This window comes from Henckelia pumila, chromosome 1 (assembly GCF_033568475.1).
Source record: "Henckelia pumila isolate YLH828 chromosome 1, ASM3356847v2, whole genome shotgun sequence".
NCBI lineage: Eukaryota > Viridiplantae > Streptophyta > Magnoliopsida > Lamiales > Gesneriaceae > Henckelia > Henckelia pumila.
In genome coordinates this window covers 61,704,889-61,722,597 of record NC_133120.1, presented here as the reverse complement: position 1 = coordinate 61,722,597, position 17,709 = coordinate 61,704,889, and the positions used below count along the sequence as shown (strand labels likewise).

Sequence of the window (17,709 nt, the reverse complement as noted above, 5' to 3'; positions counted from 1 at the left end):
CTGAAAGCTGTTGTTATAGGTAAACTCCACTAATGGCAGTCTAGTCTCCCAAGATCCTCGAAAATCGATGACACAAGCTCTCAAGAGATCCTCGAGAACCTGGATCACTCTCTCGGACTGACCATATGTCTGGGGATGAAAAGCAGTACTGAACAAAATTCTAGTCCCCAAAGCTGTGTGCAGACTCTTCCAAAACGCTGAGGTGAACCTCGGATCTCTGTCTGACACGATAGACACTGGTATGCCATGCAGTCTAACAATCTCTCTGATGTAAAGCTCTGCATACTGTGTCAAAGTGTAAGTAGTCCTTACCGGCAAGAAATGAGCTGACTTGGTGAGTCTATCCACAATCACCCAAATCGCTGTACACCCTCTAGTACTCCTCGGTAAGCCAACTACAAAGTCCATCGAAATATTCTCCCACTTCCATTCCGGAATAGGGAGAGGTCTAAGAAGTCCTGCTGGACGCTGATGCTCTGCTTTGACTTGCTGACAAGTCAAGCACTCTGACACCACTCTCCCGATGTCACTCTTCATCCCGGGCCACCAATATGATAACTGTAAGTCTCGGTACATCTTCGTACTTCCGGGGTGAATGGAGTACGGAGATGCATGAGCCTCTGCTAGAATCTCGGCTCTCAACTGATCAACGTTCGGTACCCACATCCTCCCACGGTACTGAACGATGCCATCCTCCACTGTATACAAGAGACTACCTCTGGCCTCATCTCTCTGTCTCCATCGCTGTAGCTCCTCATCAGTGGACTGTCCCTCTCTAATCCGATCTCTCAAAACTGGCTGCACCGTCAACACTGACAAGCTCGGTGCATGGCCGCTCGGATAGCACTCCAAACCAAACCTCTGAATCTCGGTCTGTAGTGGTAACTGTACAGTCAAACATGATACCACTGACGACTTTCGACTCAAAGCATCTGCTACAACATTAGCCTTACCCGGATGGTAGCTAATGTCACAGTCATAGTCCTTAACAAGCTCAAGCCATCTGCGCTGCCTCATGTTCAACTCCTTCTGGGTGAAGAAGTACTTGAGGCTCTTATGATCGATGAAAATCTTGCACTTCTCGCCGTAAAGATAGTGCCTCCAGATTTTCAATGCAAATACCACTGCTGCAAGCTCCAAATCATGCGTCGGATAGTTCTGCTCATGAATCTTCAACTGTCGCGACGCATATGCGATAACTCTGCCACTCTGCATAAGTACTGCGCCCAAACCAAGCTTGGACGCATCGGTGTACACCACTAACTCCTCATGTGGCACTGTCATAGCTAACACCGGTGCTGAAGTAAGTGCATCCTTCAGCTGATCAAAGCTCCTCTGACAATCTGGACTCCAACTATACTTCGCGTTCTTCTTGGTCAAGGAAGTCAAGGGTACTGCAATAGAGGAAAAACCCTTGATGAACTTCCTATAGTATCCTGCTAAACCCAAGAAGCTACGAATCTCCGAAGCATTCTTTGGAATCCCCCAATCCCTCACTGCCTACACCTTGGACTGATCCACTGCAATCCCATCTCTAGAAATAATGTGGCCTAGAAACGCCACCTGCTCCAACCAAAACTCACACTTACTGAACTTTGCAAACAGTCGATGCTCCCTCAAAGTCTGCAAAGCTGTATGCAAATGCTGTGTGTGCTCCTCAATGCTCCTCGAGTAGATCAATATGTCATCAATGAATACAATGACAAACTGATCTAGGTACGGCTGGAAAACACGATGCATGAGATCCATAAAAACTGCTGGAGCATTGGTCAACCCAAAGGGCATCACCAAAAACTCATAGTGTCCATACCGTGTCCTAAATGCAGTCTTCGACACGTCTGAATCTCTGACTCTCAGCTGATGGTAACCAGATCGCAGATCGATCTTGGAGAATACCGAAGCTCCCTGCAACTGATCGAATAAATCCTCTATCCTCGGTAGTGGATACTTATTCTTCACTGTGACTCTGTTGAGCTCTCGGTAGTCAACGCACAATCTCATGCTGCCGTCCTTCTTCTTCACAAACAACACTGGAGCTCCCCATGGAGAAAAGCTAGGACGAACAAAGCCCTTCTCCAACAGCTCCTGAATCTGCTCCTTCAACTCTCTCATCTCTGTAGGAGCAAGTCGATACGGTGCCTTAGAGATAGGCACAGTATCCGGCAACAACTCGATACTGAACTCCACCTCTCTCACTGGTGGAACTCCTGCAACATCGTCAGGAAAAACATCTGGATAGTCACGTACCACCTCTATATCTGATAAAGATCTGCTAGAAACATCTGAGGTAGTGACCACACTAGCAAGAAATCCCTGACATCCATTGCGCAACAGTTTCCTCGCACGAACAAGTGATATCATCTGAGGAATACTGCTAGACTGAGATGCAAAGAAAGTAAACATCTCACCTCCTGCTGGCTTCACTGATACTGTCCTACGTCGGAAATCAATCGAAGCTCCATTAACTGATAGCCAGTCCATACCCAAAATCAAGTCAAACCCAGTCAATGGAAGAACCACTAGATCTGCTCAAATGGAGTGTCCCTGCAGCTCCAATGCCAGATCCCTGATGACACTAGTGGTAGTGATAATCTGTCCGGATGGCATGGTAACATCGTAACCACTGTCTACAACCTCTGGTGTAATGCCTATCCGTCTGATAAAATCCCGGGAGATAAACGAATGCGTGGCTCCTGAATCTAGCAACACAAACGTGGAGTTGCCTCCAACTAGGATTCTCCCGGTGATCAAGGAGGTATCTGGGTCTGCCTCCTCAGCCTGCATCACATAAACTCGCCCACTGACATTCTGCCTCTGCGGGCAGTTGGCAATTTGATGCCCTGGCTCCTTGCAGCGATAGCAGACTCCTGCTCCCAAAAGACACTGCCCGAAATGCATCTTCTGGCACTTCGGACACACTGGATATCTCCCTGGAGTAGGGGCCCCGCCCCTAGTCTGCTGCTGTGGCTTCCCTTAGGCCTCTGCTGATTCGGGCCCTTAGATGGCCCTGTAGACTGCTTCTTCGCAGGTGGCTGCGAAGATGGTCGCTGATACCCTGTCTGCACAAACTGCCTCTTACCCTGCTGCTCTCTCTGTATCTCCCTCCGTCCCTCCTCGGAACGCAAGGCCCTGCTGACTGCAGACTCATATGTAAAGACGTCTGCCATCCGCACATCATGCCTGATCTCAGCCTTCAGGCCCTCAACAAACTGTCGCAGCTTCTCCTGCGGGCTCTCAGCAATCATGGGCACAAAACGACAGCCCCTCTCAAACTGGCTCACATACTCCACCACAGACCTGTCCCCCTGACGGAGACTCATGAACTCCCGGATCATGCGACTGCGCACATCCTCAGTGAAATATTTGGCGTAGAAGATACGCCTGAACTCAGCCCACGTCAGTGTAGGTAGATGGACTCCTCTGACTGCACCCTCCCACCAAAGGGCTGCATCGCCTCGCATCATGTATGTAGCACAGCTCACCCTGTCGGCGTCTGTGATCCCCATATAGTCGAAGATGGACTCAAGAGAGCGAATCCATCCCTCAGCCACCAACGGATCGGTGGTCCCCAAGAACTCCTTAGGCCCCTTCTTCTGGAACCTCTCTGCGACGTCCTCCTCGTGGGACAGTCTGGGACGGGCTGCCTGCTGCTCCAGCAAGGCAGTAATACCCGCCATCATCGTGGCACTGGCCTGCTCCAGTGCTGTCATGGGGTGCTGCTGAGGTGGCGGTGGAGGTGGAGGTGGATGTGGAGGTCTCCCACGTCGATTCACCTGTCTGGGAGGCATTCTGCACCACCACATATTTATTTACGTAAATCGCCTTGCATAACTAAGTGTTTAAAATTAAGGCTACCTTAAGTTCTAGAAATTTAAATCATACTATAAACATTAAAACTTACAGACCGGTAGCGTGGATTTCTGAGCTCGCATAGCAGTAGTGACCCCTCCAAAGACCGTGCTTTGATACCAACTGAAACGACCCTAACTCTCTAATAAATAAATATGCGGAAATTTTTTTTTTTATACTACTAAATAAAATATGTACATATATGCCCATACATATATGCACAGAATAAAATAATTAAAATAAATACACGACTAAATAAATAAACAATTTAAATACTTAAATAAAATGCATTCTTTGAAATAAATAAATATCTGAGCCAAAACAGTAATTCAAATATACTGCATAAAAATAATAAAACGTGTGCATGTACTAAAAATATTTAATAAAATATTTCAAAGACCTCAACCCTTAAAAATAATAAAATGTATCATGACACTCAAACATGGTGACTCAGAAGCTGTCACGGTCACGGGGCTACTGCAGCGCTGCTCATACGTCCTCACCACCGGTAGGAGTAACCTGCTCCTCTACGTACTCACCTGCACCATATCAGTGTAGTGAGCCTAGAGGCCCAACATGCATACTCACAAGGGTTCAAAATAATTTAAAACACTTTAATACTAATACATACATATACATGAATGAGCATGCTTAAAAATTACATAACATAACTTACTTAAATAAACATAAATAACATAATACATAACATACATACTTGAGTTGTTGAGCATTTATTTTCTTAACATCGAATGATCCTATCCGTAAGTGTGACCCATAGTGCGACTGATCAGTCTAAGAAACCATCGTACGAGGCTGGTGGCGAACCACCCATACATAAATGGCAGAAAACTGCCCATACATAAATGGCAGAAACTGCCCATACATAAATGGCCACACTACTTCAATTTCCACCTAAAATATTTTATTTTGCTCAACCATAGAAATTAAATCATAGCATAAAAATTGATTTCATGAATGCATGTACTTAAATAAATGGTGTGTCCTTCATATATATTTAATTTAATTTTCTTGCTAACATATAAATATTAAAATAAATTAAATGCATAAAAATAATTAAATATATAATCAGGACACATGCAATTTTCTCATGGATGGTTCTGGACTGCTGGCCCTACACTCAAGCCCATTAACTTAAAACTTGGCCCATTAACACTAGCTTAGGCCCAATAACACTATCCCTGGCCCAATGGGCCCAAAAGCCCAATAACTGGCCCAATAACTTTCATGGGCTCCCAAGCCCATAAAAATTTCTGGCCAACTTAAAAATTTAAATAAAAATTATTAAAAGCCCAAAAATAGATAAAATAACCCAAAATAATTTAATGGACTCCAAATAAATTAAATGGTACTAATTAAATTTTTGTGAATTTAATTAGCCCATTTAATTCCTAATTAACTTAAAACTTAAAAATAAAAATACCCGAGCCCAACTAAAATAACCCGGACCCGGACCCACTTAACTTAACCCATATTATTTTAGACCCGACCCGGACCACTTGACCCGACCCGGACCCACCATAAACCCTAGAACCCGAAACCCTAACTATCCTACTCCTCTCGGCCGCCGAAGCTTGAGCAGCAGGCCTTCCCGGCCTGCTGCAGCCCAGCTCCGGCCGCCGTGGCCGGAGCCCCGCCGGCAGGACCTCCCCAGGGTCCTGCCGGTTCGAACCACTCCCTGGTCCGAACCCCATGCTGCCCCCCACGTTGAACCCGATGCTTCCAAACCTAAACCCTAAACTGCTACACGGCCGAACACATTGCTGAACAAGGTGACCACCTGGGCTCGTTTGGCTCGAACCACTCGAGCCACTCGAGCCCAGACCACGTTCCCACACCCCCGGAGGCCTAGCCATCAGCCGAACCATGCATGGAGAGAAAGAAATCGTGAGCATGCCATAAAATTCGAAGCACAAGGCACCAACAACAAAAAGAATCGATTTTCTGAAAATAGCTTAAAGGAATTTCGATGTCTACTATAATCCATATAATATATACTGATATTGTTCAAAAATAGGAAAGAATTCATGCCTTTCACCGTAGATGACGAGAAAACACGAGCATGGGACGGTTTCGGGACGACGGGCGACGACAAACCGACCAAGAACTTGAAAGAATCGGCTATGGAACCCCTTGGATGTGGCTATCTGATGAAGAAGAGGAAGACAAGGGATGGGGGTGACGGCTAATGCTAAGAGGGAAAGAGTGATCGGCTAGAATAGGGTTTGGGATATAATTTTGGTGTTAATTAAATATAGGTTAATTAATAAAGATAAAAAGGTTTTAAATAATTAATAAACAACTTAAACTCTAAATTAAACATTTAAAAATCTGATAACATAAAATAAATCTCGAATTATTAATTTAGGGAAATTTTAAAAATACTAAAAAGTCAATATTTTGACTAATTTTGGATAAAAAATGACCCCTAAAATTAAATAAAATTAAATACTTAAAATTTTGAGATAATAAAACTCAAAATAATATTTTAAGGCTCCAAAAAGGCTCATAAAATAATTTGGCTAGAAAATTGTCATCTCGTCAGTCCACGGTCCCGTCTACGCGATTAAATAATAAAAATACTAAAAATCATAAAAATCACTAATTATGGGTTAAATGCTTAAAAATAAATTAAATCATGCATAAATAATTCACATAATTATTTAACCCATAAATCATAAATTTAACTAATTAAATATCCTAATTATGCAGGCGGATTTATGTAATTAAAAATACCGGGTGTTACAATGACATTGTTAATATATCTTAAATAAATGAATATGCTTAATTAATTATGAAACTCATATATTTATAGTAGTAATAATAGATAATATAATTGTTAATATATCTTAAATAAATGAATAGGCTTAATTAATTATGAATGACTAATATATAAAATGACATAAAACACATTTAAAATTATTGGAAATGACAACAATATTAATTATAAAATGAAATAAATAAGGATAAAATTAATTATATAATTTATATTAAGAATTATTTGCTTAATTAATTAACTAAATAATAATGGTAAAAAAACACGTGAAAAGACTTAATTAATAATTATTAACTAATAAATAAAAGGACATAAAATACACTAAAATTATTGGAAATAACAAATATTAATGAGCTATATAAAATGAAATAAAACACACTAAAAATTATTGAAAATAACAAATATTATATTTATAGTAGTAATAATAGATAATATAATTGTTAATATATCTAAAATAAATGAATAGGCATAATTATTTATGAATGACTAATATATAAAATGAAATAACACATTAAAAATTATTGAAAATGACAACAATATTAATTATTAAATGAAATAAATAAGGATAAAATTAATTATATAATTTATATTAAGAATTATTTGCTTAATTAATTAACTAAATAATAATGATAAAAAACACGTGAATAGACTTAATTAATTATTATTGAATAATATATAAAAGGACATAAAACACTTTAAAAATTATTGGAAATAACAAATATTAATGAGCTATATAAAATGAAATAAAACACACTAAAAATTATTGGAAATAACAAATATTAATGAGAAGAAATTTGAGTAAAGTCACAAAATAACATAAAATACATTAAAAATTATTGGAAATAACAAATATTAATGAGAGGACATTTGAGTAAATTCACAATTTATATCATATATTTATAATAGTATAGATATAGATATAGATATAGATATAGATATAGATAGATATAGATATAGATATAGATAGAATAGATATATACATATTTTAAAGGGCACTTATGGACTTTTTTTAAAGTGTTTTTAATTTAATTTTTTAAATAAAAATAAATTAATTCACAATTCAACCCATATATTTATATTATTAATAATAGATAATATAATTGTTAATATATCTTAAATAAATGAATAGGCTTAATTAATTATGAAACTCATATATTTATAGTAGTAATAATAGATAATATAATTGTTAATATATTTTAAATAAATGAATAGGCTTAATTAAATATGAATGACTAATATAAAAAATGACATAAAACACATTAAAAATTATTGGAAATGAAAACAATATTAATTATTAAATGAAATTAATAAGGATAAAATTAATTTTATAATTTATATTAAGAATTATTTGCTTAATTAATTAACTAAATAATAATGGTAAAAAATCACGTGAATAGACTTAATTAATTATTATTGACTAATATATAAAAGGACATAAAACACATTAAAAATTATTGAAAATAACAAATATTAATGAGCTATATAAAATGAAATAAAACACACTAAAAATTATTGGAAATAACAAATATTAATGAGAAGAAATTTGAGTAAAGTTACAAAATAACATAAAATACATTACAAATTATTGGAAATAACAAATATTAATGAGATGACATTTGAGTAAATTCACAATTCAACTCATATATTTATAATAGTATAGATATAGATATAGATATAGATATAGATATTAATTATTAAATAAAATAAATAAGGATAAAATTAATTATATAATTTATATTAAGAATTATTTGCTTAATTAATTAACTAAATAATAATGGTAAAAAAGCACGTGAATAGACTTAATTAATTATTATTGATTAATATATAAAAGGACATAAAGCACATTAAAAATTATTGAAAATAACAAATATTAATGAGCTATATAAAATGAAATAAAACACACTAAAAATTATTGGAAATAACAAATATTAATGAGAAGAAATTTGAGTAAAGTCACAAAATAACATAAAATACATTAAAAATTATTGGAAATAACAAATATTAATGAGAGGAAATTTGAGTAAATTCACAATTCAACTCATATATTTATAGTAGTATAAATATAAATATAGATATTATTGGGAAATTTAGTTTTGGTATTTAAAAAAGAAAGCCAAAATAATTGAGCAACTACAAAAGGGCTAAACTGATATTCGAAAATGATGACGTCACTATGGCCTAGGGATACAGTTTACTTTGCCAAACTGAATCGCTAAACTGAATCACTAAACTGATAAAGTCTCTATCAACGACCGCGCTCAACTGGCTAAAGGGATGCAAAGCAGTTTACCTCGCTAAACTGAATCCATCAGTTTACCCTTGTCAAACTGACTGCATCAGTTTATCCACAACAGTTTACTACCGTGCCATTTCTGGATAAGATCATCCGTATTCTGACATTCCTACAGAAGGTAGTGTCGCGATACTAAGGGAATGTCGGCTCCAGAAATCGTTGATGATGGTGACAAATCCAACAAAAATAATTCAAATCTTATCTGAAGGACAATTTGAACTTATGACCGTTGGAAATCCAAAGGGTATAAATAGAGATCTTGATCAACATCAGAGAACAACTGACGTTCCAAAAACTCTTCCATTCTTGCGAGAATACAAAAAGCTTTTTACGCTCAAGATTTGATCAAGAAACTCAAAGCACAAACGTTCAAAGCATTATTCTGATCATTGAAGTGTCGATCTTTGTGCTAAGGATTTCGAGTTGTATTCATTCTATTGTACTATCAGTCTAGGACTGAAACTAAAGTATTATACTAGGAGTTCTTGTTTAGGCAGTGTCTAAGTCCTAAACTGGATTGGGTTTGTGCAAATTACTTGTATAAAGTCTTCTAGTGATATCCTTCCGAGGTGAAAGAAGGGGTGACGTAGCAGTGTTTGAAATCTCCGAACATCCATAAACAACTACTTGTGTCATTTCAGTTTACTCACCATTACCACACACCCTAAACTGATATTCACTCAGTGTTTTAAATCTGCAGCTTGACATATTTTCGCATATATTTTGTTTGCCAAACTGCATCAGATACTAAGATAAGCCTCGAACTCATTCATTAAACCGATCAAGTTCTATATTTCCTACTAAAATGTTTGAAAGTATATTCACCCCCCCCCCCCCCCCTAGACTTTCAACCGATCCTAACAAGTGGTATCAGAGCGGTTGTTATCTTACTCTTAAAGCACTGTACTGAAATGACTTCGTTCAGCAAAATTCCTATGTTCTCAAAAGAAGACTTTGATGACTGGAAGATTCGTATGCAAGCACACCTATGAGCACTAGACGATGACATGTGGTTTGTCATCACTGATGGACCTCTTGCAATCACCAAGATCAATACTGCTATAGCTCTTTCTGGAGGTGGTCCACAATATAGTGAGAAACCAAGAATCGAATGGACTGCTGATGACAAAAAGAAGGCAAATCTTGACAATGTGGCTAAAGATATCTTGTATAAAACTCTTGACAAGAACACCTTTAGCAAAATCAAGACATGCAAAACCGAGAAAGAAATTTGGGAGAAGTTGACTCAACTCTGTGAAAGAAATGAACAGACGAAGGAAAACAAACTGTCTGTCGCCACTCAAAAATTTGACAACATCAGGATGAAACCAGGTGAATCAATGACAGAATTTGATGAAATAGTAAGTAGCATTGTTATTGAGCTTAATGGATTGGGAAAAACATATCCCAACAGGGAAGTTATTCTCAAGGTAATTCAAGGCCTTCCCAAAGAATAGGATGTGAAGACAATGGTCATGAGAGAATCGAAGGACTTGAACAAACTAGAGCTGCATGACTTTTTTTGCAGATTTAAAGGCCTATGAATTTGAGTTACAGACTCGAGAAGAAGATCAGTCTACCTCACAATTGACCAAGGCCTTGACTGCAGTAAAAATAGAGTCACCAGCTAAATTAGAAAAACCAGCAAAACAACTGAGCAGTGATTCCATGTCTTTGTTTGTGAAGAAGTTTGGCAAATTCATCAGAAGAAACCAAGAAGGATTCTACAGAAGAAATTTCTAAAATAAAGATGCAATCGAAGAACCAAGAAGTTGCTTCAACAGTGAAAAAACAGAACATTTTATTGCTGACTGTCCCAAACCAAAGAACTTTGACAAAAGGAAAAGTTCAAGGGATGATAGAAATACTTCAAGACAGAAACATGAAGAATTGGTTGCAAAGGACAGAAAAACCAAGTGGGCAGAAACATATAGTGATTCAGAGGGATCAAATTGCTCCTCCAGTTCCAGTGATGATGAAGAAGAGGTCAAGTGTCTTATGGCAAATGATCGTGAGCTTCCATCCACTAGTGAACAGGTATTTGATTTCAGCTCTGAGGAATTTACCAGAGAGGAACTTATCAAAACTCTTCATGATATGGCAAATGAGTATCATCAACTGTCCTTAGCATTCGATGAAGTCAGAGTCAAGCAAAAGGATCTGCAAGATGCCTCAACTAAACCCACTGGGAACAATCAGTTGAGATAAACTATCTTGAAACAGAGATTGCTATGCTCCGAACTGAGAATGAACTACTCAAGATCGACATCATGAATCTTACAACAGAAAAACATAACATGGATGAATTAGTAAGATCATGGAATAAATCTTCGAGCCTGTTGACAGAAATGAATGATTCACAAAGACCTCTCCATGAAAAAACTTGTCTTGGATATGGTAAGATGGTGGAAACTGGTGAATCAAGTACTCTACCCAAATTGAAAATGTGCAAAGGCAAATACATAAACATTGTAAGAGCAGTTAGGGAAAATTGAAATGAAAAACCTATCCTGATGACTTGGCAGCAAATATAGCAGATGAACAGAAAAAGATTTGGTATCGGCTTCAATCCTAAAAAAACTAAGGTAGAGACTGCTAAAAGTCCTGAACGGATTAATGCATATCATCTTAATTCTATGAGAGGAAATCGAAGTCAATACCATAAACAACGTCCAGTTCAAAAGCGATATAGAAATTTCAAGGATACTGGAAAAGACAAACAACATATGGTCTCACAAGAACATTACACTCCACCATCTAGAGCATCTAACTTAGTACGCACATATAGGAACATAAAAACTGGTAAACTGGTTAAAGTATTCCAGGTTTGGGTTCTAAAGGATTAATCCCTCGTGGACCCAAATAGATGTGGGTACCAAAAGTTATTCAAAATTGTGAATGCAGGTAGCAAGTACCAAGGAAATGGAGGATGAATCATGGCACTTAGACAGTGGATGTTCAAGACACATGATTGGAAATGATAAACTACTGTCTGAACTCGTTAAATACCATGGTCCCACAATCACTTTTGGTGACAATTCAAAGGGTAAGACCATGGGTAAGGATAAGATTATCCACGGAAACATTATCATTCAAGATGTTCTATTGGTTGAAACTCTGAAATATAATTTAATCAGCATTAGTCAAATGTGTGACTATGGGCATTCTGTTGAATTTCAAAAGCTAAACTGCATTGTTAAAGATGCCTATGGTAAAATTATTTTGACAGGAAACAGATATGGAAACACATATAAAGTTTGCTGGAACATTCGTTCTAGCAAACCAGTTTGCCTCGTAGCTTCCAATTCTAAGCGCAACTGGATTTGGCACAAGCGACTGAATCACCTTAACTTCAAATGAATTTCCAGTCTGAGTAAGCTCGAGCTAGTAACAGGCCTACCTAAAATTGATTTTTCCAAAGACAAAGTTTGCCCAGCTTGTCAATTTGGGAAGCAAGTTAGGTCATCTTTTAAAAACAAGGGTTATAACTCATCTTCCCGATGCTTGAAACTATTGCACATGGACTTATTTGGTCCAATACCAGTAACAAGTTTAGGGGGAATGAGGTATACTCTTGTCATCATTGATGACTACTCACGTTTTACCTGAGTCATTTTCTTAAAATCAAAAGACCAAACTGCTTCTCAACTAATCAATATTTTTAAAAGACTTTTTAACGAAAAATCAAGTAAGATTGACAGAATCAGAAGTGACAGAGGAACTGAATTTGTCAATCAAACTTTATCTTCTTTTTTAGAGCATTATGGAATCAAACATGAATTCTCAACAGCTAGAACACCACAACAAAATGTTTTTCAGAAAGGAGAAATCGTACTCTTAAAGAAGCTGCAAGAACCATGTTAGCTGACTCCAAAGTTTCTCAAAGGTTTTGGGCACAAGCTGTGAACACTGCTTTCTACACTCAGAACAGATCAATGATATGCAAGAAATTTTTTAAAACCCCATATGAGATCTGGAATGACAGACAACCTAATGTATCATACTTCAAAATTTTTGGGAGTAAATGCTACATCCACAACAATGATAAAAATCATCTGATTGCATTTGATGCAAAGTCAGATGATGGTATATTTTTGGGATACTCCTCAATTAGCAAAGAATATAGAGTATTCAACAAAAGAACTCTAAATGTTGAAGAATCAATTCATGTTATATTTGATGAAGATTTAACTACTGATATTGCAACTAATACTCATCAACTCTCAGATCTATTTCAGGAAATACAATTAGACAATGATAGTCAGGATGAAAGTGAAGACGAAGTTTCACCACCTATCAGAACACTTCAAACTCCTGAACCTGAACTAGTGGACCCAATAGTTGAGGATCATAACATTGATCAAGAAGTTGATATTCACAAAACTCACACAATTTAGAATAATGAAGAGCAGCATCATGAGATTCGTGATCATCACACACAGTCTGAAGACACAGATCTTGACCAAGACAACATAACTAATCAAGATCTAGAGGCACGAGTGAACAGTGAAAATCAACCTAATTCTAGACTCAAATGGTCCAAAAAGCATCCACTCAGTTCGGTAATAGGTAATCTTATAGAACCACTAAGGACTCAAGGACAAATGATTAAAGAGCTTCTACATGCAGCCTTTATATCCCAAGAAGAGCCAAAGAAAATAGAAGATGCATTGGCTGATAGCTGTTGGATAAAGGCAATGCAAGAAGAATTAAATCAGTTTACTAGAAACGCAGTCTGGGATCTTGTTCCAAGACCATCACATTAATCAGTTATTAGCACTCGATGGGTCTTCAGAAACAAGCTTAATGAAGAAGGAACTATAGTTAGAAATAAGGCAAGATTAGTAGCTCAAGGATACAGGCAAGAAGAAGGGATTGACTATGATGAAACTTATGCACCAGTAGCTAGACTGGAAGCCATAAAAATATTTCTTGCGTATGCCTCCTTCAAAGATTTCAAAGTTTATCAAATGGACGTTAAAAGTGCTTTCTTAAATGGAAAACTTCAAGAGGAAGTCTTTGTTGAACAACCACCGGAATTCACAAATCATCAATTTCCAGACCATGTGTATCACCTAAACAAAGCTCTTTATGGACTGAAACAGGCTCCTAGAGCTTGGCATGACACCTTAACTAAATTTCTTCTTGAACACGAGTTTACAATAGGCACAGTTGATAAAACTATGTTCAAATTCACGAAAGGTGATCACACTTTATTAGTTCAAATATATGTTGATGATATTATCTTTGGGTCAACTAACCCCAAACTGTGCACAAGATTTTTGAAGCTAATGCAAGAAAAATTCGAGATGAGCATGATGGGTGAATTGAATTTCTTTCTCGGATTACAAGTTCATCAAATGGAAAATGAGACATTCATAAGCCAAACTAAGTATACCAAAGAACTGATTAAAAAGTTTGGTATGGAGAACTGCACAGTTGCAACAACTCTCATGGGTGTATCGATTAAGCTTGACAAAGACGAAGGAGGAATATCAGTTGATGCAACAGTGTATCGAGGTCTAATAGGGTCATTGCTTTATTTAACAGCCAATAGACCTGACATTGTTTTTGCAGTTTGCTTATGTGCTAGATTTCAGTCAAATCCTAAGCAATCCCACTTCGTAGCCGGCAAAAGGATACTAAGGTATCTTAAAGGGACTCGGAATGTTGGTTTGTGGTATGCTAAGCATAACTCCTTCAATCTAGTTGGATACTTAGATGCTGATTATGCTGGATGTAAAATGGATAGAAAAAGTACAAGTGGGTCATGTTAATTCCTTGGGGATCGATTGATCTCATGGTTTAGTAAGAAACAAACATCCATTGCAACCTCTACAACAGAAGCTGAATACTTGGCTGCAGAAAGTTGTTGTGCTCAACTGCTTTGGATTCAACAACAGTTGAGGGATTATGGAATTGAAGAACATGATTCACCAATATTCTGTGATAAAACCAGCACAATTGCAATCGCTTACAACCCTATTCTTCATTCAAGAACAAAGCATATCGAAGTTAGATATCATTTTATCCGTGATCATGCACTCAAGAAGAATATCTGACTAGAGCATATATCAACGGAGCAACAAACTGCTGACATCTTTACCAAACCACTTCCAGAGTCTAAGTTTTCTTACTTTCGAAATATTCTAGAAGTTATTGAATTAACTTAAAATTAGTTTATACATTGCAAATTGACTAAACAGTTTAGCATTACCTAAACTGAATTCTTCTCAAAATCATTAAACTGATTTTCTTTATTATCCGAAATATCTCATTGTACTTGTTTACGAAGATTTAAAACCCTCCTTAACTATTTAAACTTGATATAAGCATATATTAAGGGGGAATATTGTTGATTCTTTTGCAGTTTATCTCTTAAGCGTATAACATATATATAAATATATATATATATATATATATATATATATATATATAAGATATATAACATCATATACAACAAAATAGCATATTTTATTAATAAACACCATTTACAATATCTATTTTATTTTCCACAGCCATTTTCCAAAGGCAAAGATGTTCCTCCAGCGGGCCATCTTCCACCTCCTCCAAGCCATGGAAAAGGGTCACCACCCTTAACTCCTTCTTCAGGAGCAGCAGTCGTATGCCCTCTCGGCCAAGGACATACGCAGGGTTGTTAATCCCAAGAACCTGCTTGTATTTCTCTAGACAACAAACCTCGTCAGGACCAAGGGCGTTCGGTCCTCTGAACTGTTGGAAAACGTGTTCAGATCAATTAAGAATTGATACCCGTTGCAGCGGAAGTTTAAAAATTTTATTTTTCTATATGGAACGATTTCATATCATGGGTATCAAAACTTTATGATTAAATTATGTTGCAAGTAAAATAATAATAATCACAATTAATAATATTTTACCTCTTCAAGCAACGGCTTGAATATGGACACCAACAGAATTTAATCTGCTCTTCTTGTATATCCCGAGAACCGATGGCTTCACGATCAATCTCCGGAATAAGGTCCACAAACAGAAAACAGAAACCCTCTGATTGATTGCACTAGAAATCAATCAGAAGTTTATCGTAGAGAATAAATAGATTTGATCTGTTAATTCGAAATGTAATTTTTCACAAAAATCACAGACCAAATTTTTTCAAAAGGGACAGAGGATTTTTGAAAATCCCCTTGAATTATTTTATGTGAATTTCGAAAATTGCTAGAATTAATTGTGTCAATTTTCGAACACTACACATGTATTTATAGATAATTTCTAGACTAGATTAAGTTATAATTGTATTAGGACTCTAACTCCTTAGGGCCCACAATCCATAACTTAAGCCCAACAAGCCAAGCCCGTTGTTATAGAAATTAATATAAAATTCATCATGACTCCGATTGATAAATCGATTTCATCAATGTGCACAGAAACCATTTCTGCACCTTTTAAAGTCAAGATAATTTTTTTGAATCCGAATTCAGTGATTTCCAAAAATGCTCATCCCTATGTCATTTTAGGAAATTTCACTCTCTTTTTTAGTTAAGAAGTCCAACTTCTCTTTCAATAAATTGAACTCTTTAAATTTAACTATCTCAATGGGGTTTAGTAATCCATTACTTGCGTGACCCTCAATGGTTCAGGGATACAGCTAGCCGTGGGCTCACAACTCCTTGTGACTCGGAACAACAATTTTCGACTTACCCATCGAATCATGGTAAGATCGCCTAGCAACATCGCCCCATGATTCCCTAGGTATCACTGATAGTGCCTGCAAGAACTAGTAGATTTTGGCTAGAGTACAGTACGGTCCCTTCATCCATATATCCCGATCGAATCAACAACCATTGGTGCATCGAGAGTCGTTCAAGATTCGATAACTATGCATTACATCTTGGAGATCAAATAGTGACATCGCATGTGTTACTAGGAAAACCGAGTAACCTAAAACACATCATGTACTCTGTCCAGAGATTCGTCACACTAATATCTCCTCAGATCGCATAGGATATCCACACTCGAAAGTTGTGGTGAATTCTCGACAACAAAGCATCGACTCCTATATGTGTCATAACTGTACCCAATCCCGACACTTGATGACCCCAATAGAATCGGTAAACGAGTCAAAGTACAGTACTAGCATATAGAGTCTCAATGATATTTCAAGTAGTAAGGACTAATGGTGTACAACCAAAACCGCGGACTTTTTCCACTAGATAAGTGATAACCACTTGGAAAGTCCGAAAAGGGTAGTTCGATCATTCATCATATGAATATCCATTTGCATGCTTTTAACATCTCCATGTCCATTACCAATGAAACGTGGTACTTGGCATCACAAATGCTAGTCTCAATCTCGAGCGATCCTTATCCTTATTAGCGGACGGCTCAATTGACTAGGAACTGTTTAGAATATACAGTGACTATAAGATGTGTTTCATAATAGTGATCTCTCTGTATTCACTATTTCATCTTACTTACACTATAGTATATTCAAGGTCTTTATCAAAACATCAATAGTATATCACAATATAACAATATGAAGAAAGACAAAGAAAATGCCATTAATGAATGTAAATTATATTAAACAAAGATTGTTTATACATAGAGTCACAAAAGCCCTTAGCCACATGTTGGCTAACCGGGCACCCACTCTTTCAATCTTCCACTTGCCCTAAAGCCAACTAGTCACACTACGCAATCCCATTGCTTCGCGATGTTTGTCAAACAATGGTCCTGGCAAGGGCTTTGTAAGTGGATCAGCGATATTGTCTGTAGAGGCCACTCTCTCGACAGT

The 17,709-nt window shown here is 36.9% G+C and overlaps 1 protein-coding gene across 1 annotated transcript; it reads left to right on the top strand.

Moving 5' to 3' along the window:
• Positions 1-14,254: 14,254 nt before the first annotated feature.
• On the top strand, positions 14,255-15,598 carry LOC140863358 (secreted RxLR effector protein 161-like). Its single transcript, XM_073266731.1, has 3 exons — positions 14,255-14,699; positions 14,802-14,950; positions 15,455-15,598. Exons 1-3 carry the CDS (start codon positions 14,255-14,257, stop codon positions 15,596-15,598), a joined length of 738 nt encoding a protein of 245 aa, XP_073122832.1.
• The last annotated feature ends 2,111 nt before the right edge of the window (positions 15,599-17,709 follow it).